The sequence below is a fragment of the Balaenoptera physalus genome, assembly GCF_965194825.1.
Source record: "Balaenoptera physalus genome assembly, chromosome: 17".
In the NCBI taxonomy this organism is placed as follows: domain Eukaryota; kingdom Metazoa; phylum Chordata; class Mammalia; order Artiodactyla; family Balaenopteridae; genus Balaenoptera; species Balaenoptera physalus.
Window position 1 is genome coordinate 24138805 of NC_138895.1, and position 19772 is coordinate 24158576.

Here is a 19772-nt window from a genome sequence, read left to right on the forward strand (position 1 = left end):
CCTGCTGCGCTTGGAGTGCTGTTGATAGTAGCCTTAATGAACTGTTGTATGAGACAGATGAAACGGATTCAGTCCCAGCCTCTGTAAGTCAGATTAATCAGAGTGGCCAACAGTGGCATACTCATGGGAAATTTCTTCATAGGTTTCTCACGTTTGTTTACATCTTGGGAACAGGGCCATTGATAATCTTTATTCCGGACTGTCTTTTCCAGGATGAACGCTCTTGAAGGATAGAGATAGTGTTTCCTCTGGAGCAAAGGGCAGGTTTGCTTATAGCCTTGTAAGATAAATACTGTTTCCCTCCTAGGCAAAAGTCAGGCAGGGTAACTTCCCATTATAAAATATTCAGCTGCCCTAAACTCAGGTTCTCTCTCCTGTAACGCCACCCACTGTACATGCAGGCTCTCTACATCATCTGGTGGGAATTGGAACTCAGGCTACTGCTGCAAGAAAGTGTCAATACTATGGCTACTGCTTTTGCTGTGAGTAATCAAGCCCTCTGTCTCTGATCCAGGAATACTGTGACAGGAAATCCAGTATTGGGACACAGATCCATGAACCTGTAGCAGGCTTACTTGTTAGCTTGCAGATAGGATAAAGTCTTAACCATTATTCCTTCTCCTGCATTCAGTAACGATTCTCATGGAGATGGTCAGTGGTAAGGAAGGTATTATTTATCTGTTGAATTGGGTGTCCACATGGAGATGACCAAAAGAGACTGGGTTATTGTGGTGTTTGGCCTACAAATAGTATTAAAGACATGGGCTAGGAAAAAGTTCCTGGGAAGAACACATAACATAAATGGTGCACTGAAGTCAGCTCACACCTGCTCACAAGAGCCAATTTTGTGCATATTTTCCCAATTCTATGTTCAGTGACTTCATGTTAGTAGCTAAGTGGGCCATACTGAGAGTATTTACACCATGGAAGTGAGCAACTGCTACACATCAAAGCTTCCCCCCACTGCTGGGAGAGCTAGCTGTTATCAGCATGCCCCAGACTATGGTGTAGCTCATAAGAAATGAGGGCAGCTTCCTTAATCTATTTTCTTCTTCTGTGAAATGTGGAGAATACGTGTATCAAGGGATTGCTTAGAGGATTAAATTGGAGAATTCATAAAACATATAGAATAGTGTTGGTACATATTGCATTAGTTGAATCTAACATGCTCCCAAATTGAAGATACAGCCTAATTTTACATCATATTGCCAAGAAAAAAAAAACACTTGTAATTAAACTATGATTTATTACCACATTGATTGTAAGACACATCTCAATCTCAGAGATGGTAAAATGTAAAATATGTCTGTCTTAGAATGAATGAAGTACAGTAGCATGTTTATAATATACTTCACTAATTGTATATATCACTGTGACTAGCTAAAATGTGTGTATGTGTGATAAAAAATTATTTGTCTTGTTCTACTATTTTAATTATCAATTTATTCAAATTTCTAACAAGAATGCTGACAAAGATAGCTTGTAATAATGAATGCACAGCATATAAATAGGAGAGGATGACTATTTTTTCATAATAAAACCAAACACAAAATTCAATGAGTTTTGAATTTCAAAACAGTATTTTATATATAAAAAAAAAAAGATTTAAACATACAAGAAACATCTGTGGGACCATAAAATAACACTTGCAATCATAAACAAGTGAATGCAAAATTAGGAGTTCTCTGAACAATTCATGCACATTTTAGAAAAACATGTAAACTTACATGAAAAGTGAGGGGAGTACTAAGTATATTTATGTCCTCAGAAAAGGATTGGGAACTGGAGAATAATTACAAAGGAAGGGATTTGTCTAAGGTGTAATTATCTCAAGGCTGTGGGAATGAATTTATATTGTATAAAGTAAAATTCCTGGAAACAAGTGAATACAGGCTACCAAACTTGGAGAGAGAAGAGAAACTACTATGTTTGCACAAAAGAGCTTCAAAGAGAAATACGGTTTATTTTCTTTTTTACACCATTGCAACTAAAAATAAAATATAGCTCACCACCCCTCGCTCGCACGCACGCACGTTCGTTCTCCGTCCTCGCGCCCCTTTTCCTACACTTTCCTCTTCTTCCCGACCGGAGGAGTCGCTCTCCCCGCGCGGTGCATTCTGGGGACCCAGGTCGAGCCCGCCGCTGCCCTCGCTTGAGGGAAGCGAGAAGAGGCCGCTGCCGGGGAGAAGACGCCGGAGTCGCCATCGGAGAGGAGTCGCCTGCCCAGGAGCTGCCGCCGGAGACGCCCGCCACCCGTTCGCCCGTCCCCCTGCCCCGTTCACGATGCAGCCTGCTTCTGCAAAGTGGTACGATCGAAGGGACTATGTCTTCATTGAATTTTGTGTTGAAGACAGTAAAGATGTTAATGTACATTTTGAAAAATCCAAACTTACGTTCAGTTGTCTTGGAGGAAGTGATAATTTTAAACATTTAAATGAAATTGATCTTTTTCACTGTATTGATCCAAATGATTCCAAGCATAAAAGAACGGACAGATCAATTTTATGTTGTTTACGAAAAGGAGAATCTGGCCAGTCATGGCCAAGGTTAACAAAAGAAAGGGCAAAGCTTAATTGGCCTAGTGTGGACTTCAATAATTGGAAAGACTGGGAAGATGATTCAGATGAAGGCATGTCTAATTTTGATCGTTTCTCTGAGATGATGAACAACATGGGTGGTGATGAGGATGTAGATTTACCAGAAGTAGATGGAGCAGATGATGATTCACAAGACAGTGATGATGAAAAAATGCCAGATCTGGAGTAAGGAATGTTGTCATCGCTGGATTTTGAGAAAGAAAAATAACTTCTGCAAGATTTCATTAATTGAGAGAATTCCTAAGTTGATAGCTCTAAAGGCAGATTCTGTATTTGCCTCCTTTAACCCATTTTTCAACCTGTTTGTTTTTTTAAAGGCTTCACTAAGGGTTGATATGTACCATTGTATGGGGCAATTTTAAGTCAGCTAAGGCAATAACCTTATGCATGAACATTTCCCAGATTTCCATGATGCTGTTGAGGTCCTAGGCAATTGATAAAGCAGTTGTGATAAATAAAAAACATTTTACCTAAGTCTCCTTTACTTCATAACATAGATACTGACATGATTGGAAGCTTTTGGCTTAGGGAAAGTAAATTTTAGATTTTAGAACATGGACTCAAAGTGGCTGAAACAAATTGGTTGATACTTTAAACTGGTAACATGTTGTTCCTCTGGTATATCCTTCAGGATTGTTCCACTAAAGTTTTATTTTTCAAAAAATTTACTTCACATTATTATACGTAAGTGATCACTTGTCAGTGTTCCAGATGTATCTTAGCTAAAACTAGTGAATGCCCTAACTTAGATGGTTTTGAAGCCTGTACATTTGGTATTGTTTGACCCTTAAACTTTTACATCTCTTAGCATGGAGGACGAAGAAAGGCTGTACATTGTCGCTTGAGAGTCTGTACATTTAGACCAAATTTGTATTTGCACTGTCAGTATGGCAAATGAGTTAAAAAAATGTTAATACACTATTGGATTTTTTATTTTATTATTATTTTTTTGATTCAGCTTGTACCTGGGCTGAAAACCTCAATTTATGTTCATGACAGTGGGGAGTTTTTTTAATGTCTACATTCTTTCTAATAAACTGTTGGAAGACTTCTTGGCTATCCTTTCAAGTGTCTGGTTTACTGTAATTTCATGTATTGCCATTTACTGGAATTGAGTTTTTATTTTTGCTTGAGGAAGAATTTGGGAATATTCCTCTGTTTGGGGAAAAAAAAAGAGGCTTGCTGTAATGTCACAGAAAACCTTTTAAAAGTGGATCTGTAATAGAAAATTGTAGATGCACTTTGCAACAGTTGGAAAAGAAAGTGTTGTGATTTGATTGAAATAAAACTAAATGTGTTGTCCTCCTCTAAAAAAATAAAAAATAAATAAAATAAAATATAAGAGCCAACCATAACCATGTGAAGAGTTTACAGCTATTACACAGAATACAGAGTTTGAGCAGGCTATAAAACACAATGACCTTCAGTAAAACTTGACTCCAAGCCCCTTAGAAGCAATCTCTAATTCCCTCCGTGGAAGTCTAATGTGCAGCATACGAAGAGCTGGCTTTTGACCTCAAAATAACTCCAGGGCTCAGCACACTGTGTCCGGACTCATCTGCCTAAATGCATACTTGCCAGCTGACCACAACTTAGGTGCTCTGCTGGAAGTCATTTGCAAATCACTTTTCCGACCATGATGGGAAGGACAGTCCCAAAGATCAATGTAATAGAAATTTTGAATCAGGAGACTCATTTCTGGCATGTCATTTAGACATGTGCCTTAGGCAAAGCAGCTTGTGATCCTCGAGTTCTTATCAGCAGAAGGGAATCGTAAAACTTGCCTTCCAGGGGTCATTAGACTCCCCTGCCCCCATGCCCCACCCCAGTATAAGGACCCAGTGATTACACTGCACCCACCAAGAGTCATGAGGCTCCTGGAAGAACCAAAACATATATTTAAAAAGTGTTTATATATCTTTAAGCTGTAAAAGTGCTTTACAAATGTAATAAATGAATTATTAATTAGTGCTGCCATTATCACTCTTATTACTACACTACTGCAGAGTTGGCAAAGTGGCAGTCACCATATCACTGTATTATGAACTTGGGACAGAATTCTGTACAAAATGATAATTTGATAATGAAGATATATTAAGATGTCTTCTTAAAAAACTAAAGTGTTTCAAGATAGATATTTCACTACACTTTCTATTATAAAATCTGAAGGAAGGCCAGAACTTTTAATTCAGACAGACAGGGATTTGGATCTGGATTTAATATCTTACTAGCTGTGTGATGGTGGGCAGGTTACTTAACCTCTCTGAGTTTAGGAAGCCCCACTTCCCAAGTTTGTTGTGAGCATTCCATCATGGGAAGTGCCTAGCTCAATAAATTCTAGCTTCCTCCTTCTGCTCTTAAATACTTTATCTTTTTTTTTTTTCTTTACATGTTGTAGGGAGCTTTGGAAGAGCTCAAGGGGGTTATAGGTGATGCTTTATAGATCAATAACAGCATTTATTCCACTCTTTCTATGTATCAGGCACCATGTTAAATCTTTACATAACAGTTTCCATTTAATCCTTACATAACCCTGTATTAGTTTCTTATTGTTACTGTAACAAACACCCATAAATTTAGTGGCTTAAAGCTACACAAACCTATTCTCTCATGGTTCTGGAAATCAGAAATCTAAAATGGGGGACTTCCCTGGTGGCGCAGTGGATAGGACTCCAAACTCCCAATGCAGGGGGCCTGGGTTCTTTCCCTGGTCAGGGAACTAGATCCCACATGCATGCCGCAACTAAGAGTTCGCATGCCACAATAAGGAGCCCACATGCAGCAACTAAGGAGCCCATGAGCTGCAACTAAGGAGACCGCCTGCTGCAACTAAGACCTGGCTCAACCAGATAAATAAATAAATATTTTTTTAAAAAGAAAGAAATTTAAAATAGGTCTGCAGGGCTGCATTCCTTCTGGAGACTCTAGGGGGTATCCATTTCCTTGCCTTTTCCAGCTTCTAGAGAACACTCACCTTCCTTGGCTCATGGCATCATTCTGACCTCTGCCTCTGTTGTCACATCACCTCTCACTTTCCCGCCTCCCTCTTTCCTGGATAAGGACCTTTGTGATTACATTGCACCCACCTGGATAATCCAGGATAAACTCCCCATCTCAAGATCCTTAATCACAACTGAAAAATCCTGTTTGCCATGCAAGGGAACATATTGACAATTTTCAGGGACTAGGACGTGGGCATCTTCCGGGAGTCATCGTTCTGCATCCGCGCGTGCCTAGTTAACACATGAGGGAGTTGAGGCTTCTCAGGTGATGCACTTTGTGAACCAGAACCCAAGTTCTGAGTCTCGATGGCAACCTCCACCCTCTATTGCGTACCCAGAAGCAATGCTGCCATTTGATATGAACTGATGTGTTTCATTGTGGGCGTGGTTATTACATGGATTGTGGTGACGACACGATCAGTAAGGATCAGACAGGAATTTATTTTGTGCGTTGTCTTGCGTCCAGCAGCCGTATTTACTATCTACCATCAAACTGATCATCTAAAAGATAAATTTAGTATCTAGTTGGCGTTGCATCAGTTGTTACACAGAATTCAACAAAGACCCAATTCAGTGTCCCTGAGGGAGTTTCCAAGACAAATAGCATAAAAGTACAAAAGTACATGTGTCAAACTGAAGACCAGTGGGGATTGCTGCACAAACTGGGAAGCACAATTAGCAAGCACATTCATTAATTTGGAATTGTCTTGTGGGTCTTTTGTAATCGAGTTCGTGACTTACCTCAGTTACTCTCTTTTTTTTTTTTTAAATCTTACCCAGTTTAGTGAAATGTTCCATTCCTTTTTATTTGTTTATTTATTTATTTATGGCTGAGTTGGGTCTTTGTTGCTGCACGCGGGCTTTCTCTAGTTGCGGCGAGCGGGGGCTGCTCTTCCTTACCGTGCGCGGGCTTCTCATTGTGGTGGCTTCTCTTGTTGTGGAGCACAGCCTCTAGGCGTGCAGGCTTCAGTAGTTGTGGCTCGCAGGCTCTAGGTGTGCGGGCTTCAGTAGTTGTGGCGCGCGGGCTTAGTTGCTCCGTGGCTCGAACCTGGGTCCCCTGCATTAGCAGGCGGATTCTCAACCACTGCACCACCAGGGAAGCCCCGCTGCCCCATTTTTGCTCTCGCACTACTTTGGGGGGATTTGAAAAACACTGTGTCTCAGAGGTGGGAGGGGTCAGGGAAAGCCATATGTGAAAAAGAAGTACTCCATCTGTGTTCAGTACAAATAATGAGGCCATTATTTGTTCATCTGGTGGCATTTGAAGCTTCACTCTCTCTGTGGCTTTCCTTCTCCAGTTCGTCCATGTCTGTGGTTTTGAAAAGAACTAATGTCCTGATTCCAACTCCACCACGAGCCTTCTGTTTATCTACATTCCACACTGCAATTCTATATGCACAATTCAATTAAGGTATTTATGTCTGGTAAAATTTTTTCTCAGCTCTTCATAGAATTCAGTAGTAAAATATTGTCTACCTAAAAATAGAGAAGTGAGATAACAAGCAGTTTTACTTTGGATGATTACCTCCTGTATCTTGCCAGATCTTAAATGTCTATCATCTTTCAGTCTCTTCTCTATATGAGTAGGATGAAGTGTTCTAGGAGCATTAGCTAATGGACCACCAGCTTCACTTAATTTCCTTTGAGAAGATTTATCTTTATTTATGTCAGTACCAGCAACCCGGCAGCAGCACACTTATGGCTTGTAAAGCACTCTTCTCTTTAGTCCCATAAACACAATGAGTGAAGAACAAAACATTATCATTTTTCTCGCATGCATCACTGCCCAAAATGAAATATATGTTAGGTATTTTCTGAATTTTTTTTTTTTTACGGACAAAAATCATAAGCTATGGAAATTTAATAATGAATAAAGTTTTCGCAGGAGAAGTTTTTTATGTTTTTTGGGGGTGGGGGATTTTTAGCCATGCCGCGTGGCTTGTGGGATCTTAGTCCCCCAACCAGGGATTGAACCCGTGCCCCCTGCAATGGAAGTGCAGAGTCCTAACCACTGGACTGCCAGGGAAGTCCCCGAAGGAGAATTTTTTGAAAAAATATTTTTGCTATTAGGTTTATTGACATTTAGTCAGGAGCGAGAGCTTTTCAATCTAACTGTTGACCTGGTCCTCTGAGCTGACTCACAAACAGGTTAGCCACTAGGAGGAATCTTCCAAGGGCTGGTGAGGGGCATGGGGGCTTGTCTCCTCCTCTGTGGCAGAGAAAGAACCTTCAGCATGACTCTTTTCCATCATTTTGTCTCCTCAGGAAGTTTTCTAGAAGTAAAATCATAAGGTAACCACCATTTTGAGGTCTACAGTGGGCCAAACTGCCCTAGACCCTGTACATAAGTTTTTCGATCCATTCTTTATATCAACTTTCTGAGGTGAAAAATATCCCAGTTTTACTTGTAAGTGATACATTCAGGCCTCACCAGTCTTTGATTATAAATAGGGTTGTGGTTTTATTTATTTATTTATTTTATTTTTGGCTGTGTTGGGTCTTCGTTTCTGTGCAAGGGCTTCCTCTAGTTGCGGCAAGCGGGGGCCACTCTTCATCGCGGTGCGCGGGCCTCTCACTATCGCGGCCTCTCTTGTTGCGGAGCACAGGCTCCAGACGCGCAGGCTCAGTAATTGTGGCTCACGGGCCCAGTTTCTCCGCGTCATGTGGGATCTTCCCAGACTAGGGCTCGAACCCGTGTCCCCTGCATTGGCAGGCAGACTCTCAACCACTGCGCCACCAGGGAAGCCCAGGATTGTGGTTTTAAATCGTCAAGTTAGGACACTTTGAAGTCCCTCTGACTGAGGACAAGAAATGACCTGTCCCAGTAACTGGCGAGCATCTTAGGTGAGTGTCTTGGCCCTGGAGCAGCTCCTGCTCCTCCACTTCAGCTCCTTGTAAAGTCGCCAACCCAGGCCCCTGCTGCCGCCGCCTGGGCCCCGGAGGAGCCTGAGTGGGGAGAAGACAGGAGAAGAAGGAAGGAAAGAAACGGTCCCCTTCACTGAACTTTCATGTGTGTCAGGTGACATGCTGTATACTCTGCCCACATTACCCATTTGTCCTCACAACAACCCTCTGAAATAAATCCTATTATTATCTCCATTTTATGGGGTGAAGGAAGAAAGGGGATCTCTGAGAGGCTAGGGAACACGTTCGGCTAGCAGGTGGCAGGCAGCTGTCACACGTGTAGGTTTGTCTCCTCCCATGAACTCTAACTGCTGGGCTAGAGCTAGAATTATGAGATTGCCACTAGATTGTAGTAATAGATTTACTGCCAAGTTCGTGCTCTTAAAAGTAAATGCATGTTTTATTTAATTCTTCCACAGAATAGAAAAGCCCATACAAATCCTATTCAGCATGACTGTCTTAGGCTCCTCTGGCTACTGAAACAAAATATTACAGACTGAGTGGCTTAAAGTACAGACTTTTATTTCTCACGGTTCTGGAGGCTGGGAAGTCCAAGATCGAGGTGCTGGCCCATTTGGTCCCTCATGAAGGCCTACTTCCTGAATCATAGATAGCTGTCTTCTCTCTGTGTCCTCCTATGGCAGAGAGAGAAAGAGAGAGAGAGAGGTGGTGGGGAGCTCTCTTTTTCTCTTCTTATAAGGACACTAATCCCATCGTAAAGGCTTCACCCTCATGACCTAATGACCTCCCAAAGGCCCTACTTCCAAGTACCATTGCTTTGGAGGGGGGTGGTGGTTAGGGGTTCAACATATAAATTTTTGGAGGACACATTCAGTCCGTAACAACAATGAATATAGAAAACTATTTAATAAGAGATGTGTGTGTCTTCTTTCACATCAGAACTATCTGTCCTATATGTTCTTACATATGGGTATGCTATTACATACCTTAAATATTACAGAAATGAATTTGCTCTAGGGTGATCATATGCCATGGTCTCCCCAGTAAAGTCTGGGTTTACGCCTGTTGTCCTGGTGGAGTTATTATAACACCTCCTTTCACAGTCAAAAATGTCCTAGTCTGGGTAATAAATTACACGATCACCACTCTTAGTACCAATATTTCAAAAACATATTTGTAGCTTGGAAAGTTTTGTTAATTTTTGAAGCTGCATGATAGGTGTGTAGGGGTTTAACTTCCATAATAAAAAATCTGAAATATACATATTTATAGTTAAGTTTTTTTCTAGTTATGGTTTAAACAAATATGGAGTAATAACTTATTTGTGTTCAAGTGATTATCTCTCTCTCAAATATGAAAACATTATCACTGGGGCAATAACTTAGAGTTCTCTTTTCATGTATAGAAGTGTGTTCTTGAAGAATTGTTGTAACTGAAAAGCATGCAAACTGAACTAGTATAATTGAAAGGTTTTGAATGACCTAGGAGTATTTGTTACATTAAAAGACTAGAGGGAATCCTGTCACTCAAAAGAATCTTTTTGTAAAAGGATCATTAATGTCCTTATTTTCCTTCTGCAAACAAATATATTTCATATAGCCCAAGGGGGAACATGGTTTACACAGTTTTCTCAACTGTAAAACAAGAAAAATACTACTACTTACCTAGAAAGTTGTTGTGAGGGTGAATTCTTAAATTTCATGTGAAGAATACAGCTCCCTGCTTGGCACAGAGTAAGAACTCGATAGATGTTACTATTTATATCAGCTATTGCCAACATTTTTCTTTATAGAGAGGTGATGTATTGTATCAAGTAAAGTGTTAAATGACAGCAGCAACAAAACACTCTTGGAACTCCTTACTGTTTATTACCCTACTGATGTTTTGTAATTGAAAACAGAGAGTGAACATATTTAATGTGCCCCAGTGGGCAATGCTGGAGTAAAAATTATATCAAAAAGATAGTTAGGGGACTTCCCTGGTGGCGCAGTGGTTAAGAATCTGCCCGCCAATGCAGGAGACACGGGTTCGAGCCCTGGTCCGGGAAGATCCCGCATGCCGCGGAGCAACTAAGCCCGTGCGCCACAACTACTGAGCCCACGCGCCTAGGGCCCGTGCTCTGCAACAAGAGAAGCAACCGCAATGAGAAGCCCGCACACCGCAACGAAGAGTAGCCCCCGCTCACCGCAATTAGAGAAAGCCTGCGTGCAGCAACAAAGACCCAACGCAGCTAAAAGTAAAAATTAATAAATTAATTTTTAAAAAAGATAGTTAAACGAATTTTACAGTCTCCCATTAATCCATGCAGCCAGCCAGCTAGTCATGAACTATTTACTGGATGTCCAGCATGTGCAAGCCAGGACCTGAGCTACTGGGCGTGGCAAAGCGTGTGACCTGCGGGCAAGTGACGCTGGAGCACCGAACAGTCATGATGTTAGTTTGTTTAGTTTGGTGGAATTAAGAAATCCTGGTTCAATTGTAAATCTTCTCAGTAATCAATACTATACCTTTCCACTCTGGCCAGAGAGTTATTTTCCACAGGCTTTAGCAAGGAGCAAAGATGTCTCTGATGTGCTTTTCCCTTGTACATTTTCTATGCCTGGAGGCTTAATACAGTCTATGAAAAATCGTTCTTTCATTCTTTTCATTCTCTCTCAAAGCTTCAAGCCTCAGGGCCTTTGAAATAAATCAATACTGAATTCATTGACTTGGGCATTCCAACAGAACAAAGGGAACTTCAGAGACTAGGCAAAGCATTAAAAACATTTGGAATTTTTTTTTCCCCAAAGTGCCCACATTTTTCTGATTGGAATAGCAACAGTTAACAGTATTCTCGCAGCAGGATTGCCATTGCTTTGCTTGCAAACAAACTAAAAACCTTGTCAATCTTCCCCTTCCCAAATTCATTTTCTAAATAACAAAGTTAGCGTGTCACCATTTAAACAATAACCACTCATTTTAAAAAGAGAGTGTAATGATAAAATGCATAATTTTATATAACCTACCTTCACCCTACTTTATGAATAGTTTTCAAACAATATATGTACTCAAGTATACTTCAAGTTAAATAACGTCTTTGTAATTAAAATAATAAGTTTTCCTGAGTATGCAAAACAAACACTTTCATCTATTTCTGGAAAGCTTACAGCATTGCAGAAAGCAAAATCAGGAGACAATAAGCATACAACGGTGGTATTATAGATTCAATAGCTTTGGGCTGCTAAATATTCTCTTTGGGTTTCTAGATCAATAAAGAGCAGAAAGCTCTGGCTTCTATTAGCATGTTTCCAGTTGTAAGACAGAGAGACCAGTTCAAACCAGTTAACAATAACTAGAACTGGTTAACAATAACAATAGCTAATTTAAAGATAGGGCAGCCTGAATTTAGCAGCTCTGTGATATCAGAAGAACCCAGTTAGGGAGAAGACCAAAATGTCACACTTTTTCCTTAACACACTAATTTCTTTTCTAGAATCTTACTGTCATAATATATACAATCCCGCCGTGATACATCTGGCTAGTACTGAGGCTACCAATAGATAGTATGATTCCAACAAACCCTCAAACACTGTAGCCTCAAAAATCTCACTAACCTACCATTCTTTAGAATAATACTGACTTCACAATACCTTGTTTAAAGATATTCTGCATAGGGGCTTCCCTGGTGGCACAGTGGTTGAGAATCTGCCTGCCAATGCAGGGGACGCGGGCTCAAGCCCTGGTCTGGGAAGATCCCACATGCCGTGGAGCAACTGGGCCCGTGAGCCACAATTACTGAGCCTGCGCGTCTGGAGCCTGTGCTCCGCAACGGGAGGGGCCGCGATAGTGAGAGGCCCGCGCACCGCGATGAAGAGTGGCCCCCGCTTGCCACAACTAGAGAAAGCCCTCGCACAGAAACGAAGACCCAACACAGCCATACATACATACATAAAAAGAATGTAAGCAGACAAGAATCTCATTAAAATATTAAAAAAACCCACCTAATTAAAAAAAAAAAAAAAAGATATTCTGCATAGTAATGGGAGCCAAGAATTTGTTATCAGAGGATTACTGCTACTACCTTGCATAATTATGAGACTTACAGCAAGCTATTAATCCTGATGATTTTCAGTTTCCTAATCTGTAAAATGGAGCTTACAAATAATGTGCTTCTAGACTTTATGGAGAGTATCTAACAAAACCCCACAGCAAACGTGTTACTGAACGATAATGCCTTAGGAGCCTTCCTTCAATGTCTGCAGCAAGCCATTCATTTACCTCTTGCCTGTGGCTGCTTTGGTGCTACTTTGGCAGGGTAGCTGCGACAGAGAGGATAGACCTCTCGAACCTAAAATATTTAATCATATGATACTGCTTATATGTGGAATCTGAAAAAAAAAAAGATATAAATGAACTTACAAAACAGAAATAGACCCACAGACATAGAAAACAAACCAACGGGGAAAGCGGGGGGAGGGATAAATTGGGAGGATGGGATTAACATATACACACTACTATATATAAAACAGATAACCAACAAGGACTTACCGTATAGCACAGGGAACTATACTCAATATTTTGTAATAACCTATAAGGGGAAAGAATCTGAAAAATAATAGATATATATGTATGTATAACTGAATCACTGTGCTGTACACCTGAAATTACCATGACACTGTAAATCAACTATGCTTCAATTTTTTTTTAAAAAAGCCTAAAATATTTACTATCTGCCCTTTATGGAAAAAGTTTGCCAAGCCCCGAGATGGAGAAGGAAGGCTTTAATACCAGAGATGTAACTTCACAAGGAGTCTTGTTTTTCTGGATGATTTCTGGATCATGGGAAATAGGAAGAACAATTTAGGATCATGCATATTTTTATCCAAGAAGTGTCTGCCAGAGTCCCAACAAGAAACCGATGGCCTCAGGTAACTTGAGGAGGGTTTATTTACAAAGGTGTGAATTTAAGAGCTGGGGCTCACCACTGGAAAGGGTAAGGAGAGGGAATATCTGCCAGGATCACAGAGAATAGGACTCTGTACAGTTAGTGGCCCCAAGAAAAATGGGGATTTCCTGTTGAGGGTTACAGCCAACTCAATGAGACCTCTTGGGGAGGGAGGAAGGGGGATAAATACCCTGACTTAGCTTGCTTTCCTCTTCCTTCATTTTTCTTACTGGGACTCCTCACTGGCTGAACCCAACCAGAGTGACAGAGGACTTTAGAACAGATCATTGAATCCATACCATACAGGCTCCTGGCAGAGAGCAGAGTGGAGACATGCACTTTAACGAAACTTTTTACCCATGCATTTTAATTTCATCATTTCATATAATCATATAAAACTATACAATCATAATTTTATATCACTTAACTTCCACATTTCAACCTTTTATCTAATTGGCTTTCAGCATCATTGTCATTCTAAATGTTTCAACTTTACTTGATTTTATTTTTAATATAAGTTTTTTTCAGATTAAAAAATTTGTGGTTAATATAAAAATAAAAATTTTACTGAAATGTATAACATAGAAAGCCATCATCCCCAAATCCCCTCAGCAGGGATAATCACGATGAATAACTGATGTATATTCATCTAGATTTGGGCGCATATATACATATACATAAAAGATATTTTATTGATATTAGTAGTAAGATAAATGGTACTTGACTTTATACACCATTTTTAAACTTTCCCCTTTATTCAGTTAATAAGTCCTGGGAAATAAAACAGGATATCAAAAAGATATCTGGGAGTTCCCTGGTGGCCTAGTGGTTAGGATTCCAGGCTTTCATTGCCATGGCCTGGGTTTAATCCCTGGTCAGGGAACTGAGACCCCGCAAGCTGCATAGCTCGGCCAAAGAAGAAAAAAAAAGATATCTGCACTCGCATGTTTATTGCAGCATTATTCACAATAGCCAAGACATGGAAACAACCTAAATGTCCCTCAGTGGATGAATGGATAATGATACCGTGATATATTTATTGGAATGGAATACTATTCAGCCATGAAAAAGAAGGAAATCCTGCCATTTGCAACAACATGGACAGACCTTGAAGGTACTATGCTAAGTGAAATAAGTCAGAGAGAGAAAGACAAACACTGTATAATGTCACTTATATGTGAGAATCTAAAAAAGCTAAACTTGTAGAAACAGAGTAGAATGGTAGATACCAGGAGCTGGGGGTAGAGGAATTGGAGAGATGTTGGTCAAAGGTTATAAACTCACAATTAAAAGATGAGTAAGTTCTGGAGATCTAATGCCCAGCCTTGTGATTATAGTCAACAATACTGCGTATATACTTCAAAGTTGCTAAGAGACTAGACCTTAAATGTTCTCACTACGAAAAAGAAGTGATGTGACGTGGTAGAGGTGTTAGCTAAAGCTATGGTGGTAATCATATTGCAATACATAAAAGTATCAAATCAACAAATCGTATACTTTAAACTAGCACAATGTTATATGTCACTTATACCTCAATAACAAATATATTTTGAAAACTTTTCATGCATTCATTCAAATATTATATATAATATGAATACAAATGTATACTAAGATATTTGTATTAATATTAATGGGGCTTGATTGTACATATTATTTTTTTAATTTTTATTTTATATTGGAGTATAGTTGATTAACAGTGTTGTGTTAGTTTCAGGTATACAGTAAAGTGATTCAGTTATACATATACATGTATCTTCTTTTTCAAATTCTTTTCCCATTCAGGTTATTACAGAGTATTGAGCAGAGCTCCCTGTGCTATACAGTAGATCCTTGTTGGTTATCTATTTTAAATATAGCAGTGTTGTGCATATCATTTTGAAGCTTGCTTTTTCTTTCAGTTAAATATGTATCTTAAGAAAATTTCCAGCATTTATTCATTCATTCATCCAAAAAATATTAACACCTATTATGTGGCAGGCTTTGTTCTAGGTGCTAAAGAGGCAGCAGTGAAATAGATGATGTCCCTAACCTCAATGTAAGTGAGTAGAAGGGGAAAAAAGAGAGCAAACAATTAAATAAATAAGTTGTAAGTAAAGGGGTACCTGGAAAGGGGGTAGAGATAACAAGAGAAGTTTTATTCTTGGTTGGTCATGAGGGAATCTCCTCAAGAAGATGAACTAGAGCAGATAACTAAAGAATAAGAAGGTCAGACCACATGATGATCTGGAGAAGTGCTTTCCAGGTAGAGGGAAGAGCAGGTGCTCAGTTCCAGGGATGGGAGCAAACTTGGCTTGTTCAAGGAACCCAGAGAAGACCAGTTGGGGTTGGGATGGAGCTAGCAGGAAGGGAGAGTGGTGGCTGGTATGAGAGGTCCTTAGTGTCCTGGTAAGAGGTTTGCAATTTATTCTAAGTGCAACAGAAAGCCATGAAAGATTTAAGCAGGGATGTGATATGAATTTATCTAAGATCTTACAAGATCAATCTAGCTGCTAAGTAGCTAATGGACTGTTTGGAGGGCAAGAACAAAAGCAGAGTGACCAGGTAGGAATCCATTTCTGAGAAAAGCTGTGACTCACTGAGGTTCTAGGAATATAGTGAGGAGTGCTCAGATTCAGGGTGTATATTGAATAGAGAATTCATGGGATATGCTGATGGATTGAATGGGGCAGAAGGGCGATGGTGAGGGAGACAAAAATCAAGAACAACTCTAGGCTTTTGGCAGGAGTCATCCCTATCATTTGTACATTTATCTTTATACATTTATGTGACTTACGGAAGGATAAATTCTGAGAAGTATTTTTCTTGGTCAAAAGTTATGACTAGTTTAAATTTTATTAGATATTGGAACATTCCCTCTCCAAATATTTTTCTTTTTTTTTTTAGCTGCACCGTGTGGCATGTGGGATCTTAGTTCCCTGACCAGGGATCAAAACCATGCCCCCTGCAGTGGAAGTATGGATTCTTAACCACTGGACCGCCAGGCAAGTCCTAATATTTCATTTTTTTTAATTCCTAAAGTTGGAAATATTAGCTCTAACCATCTAACCTCCTGTCTTTTTAGTCCCTTATAGGTCCTGTTTTAGACATTATCGATTTTATCTATTTAATTTCTTTCCCCTCTTTTATACTGCTTCATTCCCCTTTTGTTTTTCCTATATTCCCTTATGATGACTCATCCTTGTACTGTCTGGCCAGAATCTGGGCCTGGAGGAGCGTGAACCATGGAGGGTTTACATTGTAAACAGGAAACTCTCTCCCAGCTGCTCAGGCACCTGCTCCCTTGGCCTCCTGTGAAAGCAAATTCCCAGGGCAGTTAGCAAGTCTCTCTCCAAAGAATTTGTTCTGAGGGGACTTTGCAAACTCCAGGGTTAAGTCTCTCCAGGGCCATAAATTCCACAGTGAGAATAACACGGTTGATGTGCCTAAAAAGTGTTACTTATCAACAAGTTACGCGATTTGATGTTTACATTTTAAAAATCTCTTAGGGCTTCCCTGGTGGCGCAGTGGTTGGGAATCTGCCTGCCAATGCAGGGGACACGGGTTCGAGCCCTGGTCTGGGAGGACCCCACATGCCGCGGAGCAACTAGGCCCGTGAGCCACAACTACTGAGCCTGCGCGTCTGGAGCCTGTGCTCCGCAACAAGAGAGGCCGCGACAGTGAGAAGCCCGCGCACCGCGATGAAGAGTGGCCCCCGCTTGCCGCAACTAGAGAAAGCCCTCGCACAGAAACGAAGACCCAACACAGCCAAAAAAATAAATAAAATAAAAATTAAAAAAAAAAAATCTCTTAAGGGGGAATTCCCTGGTGGTCCAGTTGTTAGGACTCAGTGCTTTCACTGCCATGGCCCGGGTTCAATCCCTGGTTGGGGAACTAAGATCCCACAAGACACTTGCCAAGGCCAAAAAAAAGTCTCTTGTGGTAAAACCCATGGACTCCAGTTGTATTTTAGGCCAACTGTCAATATTAAACCACAAGACAGAAGGTGGTGATGGCATGGGGGAGGGACGTTCAGGTAGTGGCCTGGGTTTGGTCAAGAAGTAGGTGATGGTAAACCTGAGAGACTCTGAAAGGAGGTGGCACAGAAGTTTAGCAGCCAAGTTATTGGTACCACTTCTAAACCCGCTGTTTAGCGGGAGGTGGTTCAGACGTCTTGTCCTGCTCTGGTTGCTGCTGATGGTATTTATGCTAATTCCCTTGCAGACCACAGTGGTCCCTTTCCTCCACGTCAACCTCTGTGAAAGATCCTCCACGCTGGCCTGAGCTCTGCAACCACCCTGACGCCCCACACCACTGTCTACTTCCCTGTCCCAGGGTCTGCCAGGCCACACACGTGCTGCTGGCTGAGCAGGGCCAGAGCTGGAAGGAGGAGGTGGTGACCAAGGAGACTCAGCTGCAGTGCCCACTCAAGGCCTCCTAACTGTACGGGCAACTCCCCAATTCCCGAATGGAGACCTCACCCTGTACCAGTCCAATGCCATCCTGCTCCCTGAGGCTGTGTGGGAAGGACCAGCGGGAGGCAGCCCTGGTGGACGTGGGCAACTACAGCGTGGAGGCCCTCCCCTGCCAATACGCCACCCTGATTTACACCAACCCCGAGGTGGGCAAGGAGGACGATGGGAAGGCACTGCCCGGGCACCTGAAGCCTTTTGAGCCCTGCTGTCCCAGGACCAGAGAAGCCCGACCGCATTATGGGCAAGCAGACCTCCTTCACAGGCTACAAGCTGCTGGACTGGCTGTGGACTCACCAGGTCCTGGCCCTGCCACACTGCCTTCCCACCACGCACAGCAAGTACACCGCCCCATTCAACAGGAAGCAGTGAGGGCTTGTGGCACTCTCTGCAGAGGAAGAAAGGGAGCTGCCTGCTTCCCTTTCCCCAGGACCAATCAAACTTCCAAGAGGTTCTCCACACTGAAACCAGCTTTCAGATGCACTTGAAGAATCTTTTCCTTAGGGCTCAAGCTGGCCACCAGGTCACCCAAACCAAGTTTGTTCCACATGTGGCCCCTCTCAGACCCAGAACCAATAACAAGTCCCTTTTCCCTCTGGACTATGATACAGAAGACAGCGCACCTGTCCTGCCTTCTCCTATCCTAACGGTAAGTTATCCCTCCAGGATTTTATCATCCTTTTCCAGCTCTCTGCCTAGCCTGGTCTAGATTTCTTTTCAAAACTTTGGCCCTCAAAGATAAAGTGTGTGTGGGTGTATGTGTGTGTGTGTGTCTGTGTCTGTGTTTATAAGGGCGCAGCAGGACTTTCTCAAACGTGGGTCTTTGATCACAAACATTGTTGTACTATTTTCCATCACCTGGGGAATAGATATTATTGGATTATTTGAGATTTGAGTTTTCTTGGCCTGGGCGTTTGACTTTGGGTTTCACAGCACGTGCTCCAGTTAGAGAACCATTCGTTGATTCTTATGTAGAACTGGAACTACACTATGATTGTGAGATTTGGGATCAAAGAAGGGAGCTTCTTGAGGAGGTCCTAAGACTTCCCAATGAGTTAATGAAGAAATGTGTTTTCTCCCTCCTTCCCTTTCTCCTAATTCCTTATTTTTTAAGCCAGTTGTGAATAGACTGATAGGAGTTTTAGATGAGCTGGTGGCCTGCCTCTAAAGAGACCAGAAAGACTGGTGTCCTTTTATTACAAATACTACCTTGAAGTAGGAGTACCCTGAACAGATAACTGGCCTACCGGGTAATTGTGCCCAGAGAGGAGCACTTGTTCTTGCTCTCCGTTGTCTCAATTATTATTGCTTCACTTTTAACTGGTTTATAAATACAGTAACAATTTCTTTTTTTTTTTTAATATTTATTTATTTATTTATTTATTTATTTATTTATTTATTTATTTATGGCTGTGTTGGGTCTTCGTTTCTGTGCCAGGGCTTTCTCTAGTTGCAGCGAGCGGGGGCCACTCTTCATTGCGGTGCGCGGGCCTCTCACTATCGTGGCCTCTCTTGTTGCGGAGCACAGGCTCCAGACGCGCAGGCTCAGTAATTGTGGCTCACGGGCCTAGTTGCTCCGTGGCATGTGGGATCTTCCCAGACCAGGGCTCAAACCCGTGTCGCCTGCATTGGCAGGCAGATTCTCAACCACTGTGCCACCAGGGAAGCCCAGTAACAATTTCTTGTAACAAGTTTCCTCATTTATCTATCTTGGAGTCCATTTTGTAAGGAGTTGATGGTGAAAGAAATGTCAGCAAGTACCATTACTCAGTGCAGGGTATTGGATGAATAGGCTTACTGAAAACGATTTGTTTTTGCTGTTGACAAGGAGGTTTGGATACAGCGGCTTTAAAAATTGCCCAGGCTAAAAATATGGGGTAGAACTCTGGGGACTGGCTGCTTATTCTTTTGTGCAATGGATGTGGTTTGGCCTCGT

The 19772-nt window shown here is 41.4% G+C and overlaps 1 protein-coding gene across 1 annotated transcript; it reads left to right on the top strand.

The window, feature by feature from the left end:
- Window positions 1-2070: 2070 nt before the first annotated feature.
- Window positions 2071-3654, top strand: LOC309646494 (prostaglandin E synthase 3). The gene has a single exon (XM_082432889.1). The coding sequence runs from the start codon at window positions 2284-2286 to the stop codon at window positions 2764-2766; it is 483 nt and encodes a 160-aa protein (XP_082289015.1). The 5' UTR covers window positions 2071-2283; the 3' UTR covers window positions 2767-3654.
- The last annotated feature ends 16118 nt before the right edge of the window (window positions 3655-19772 follow it).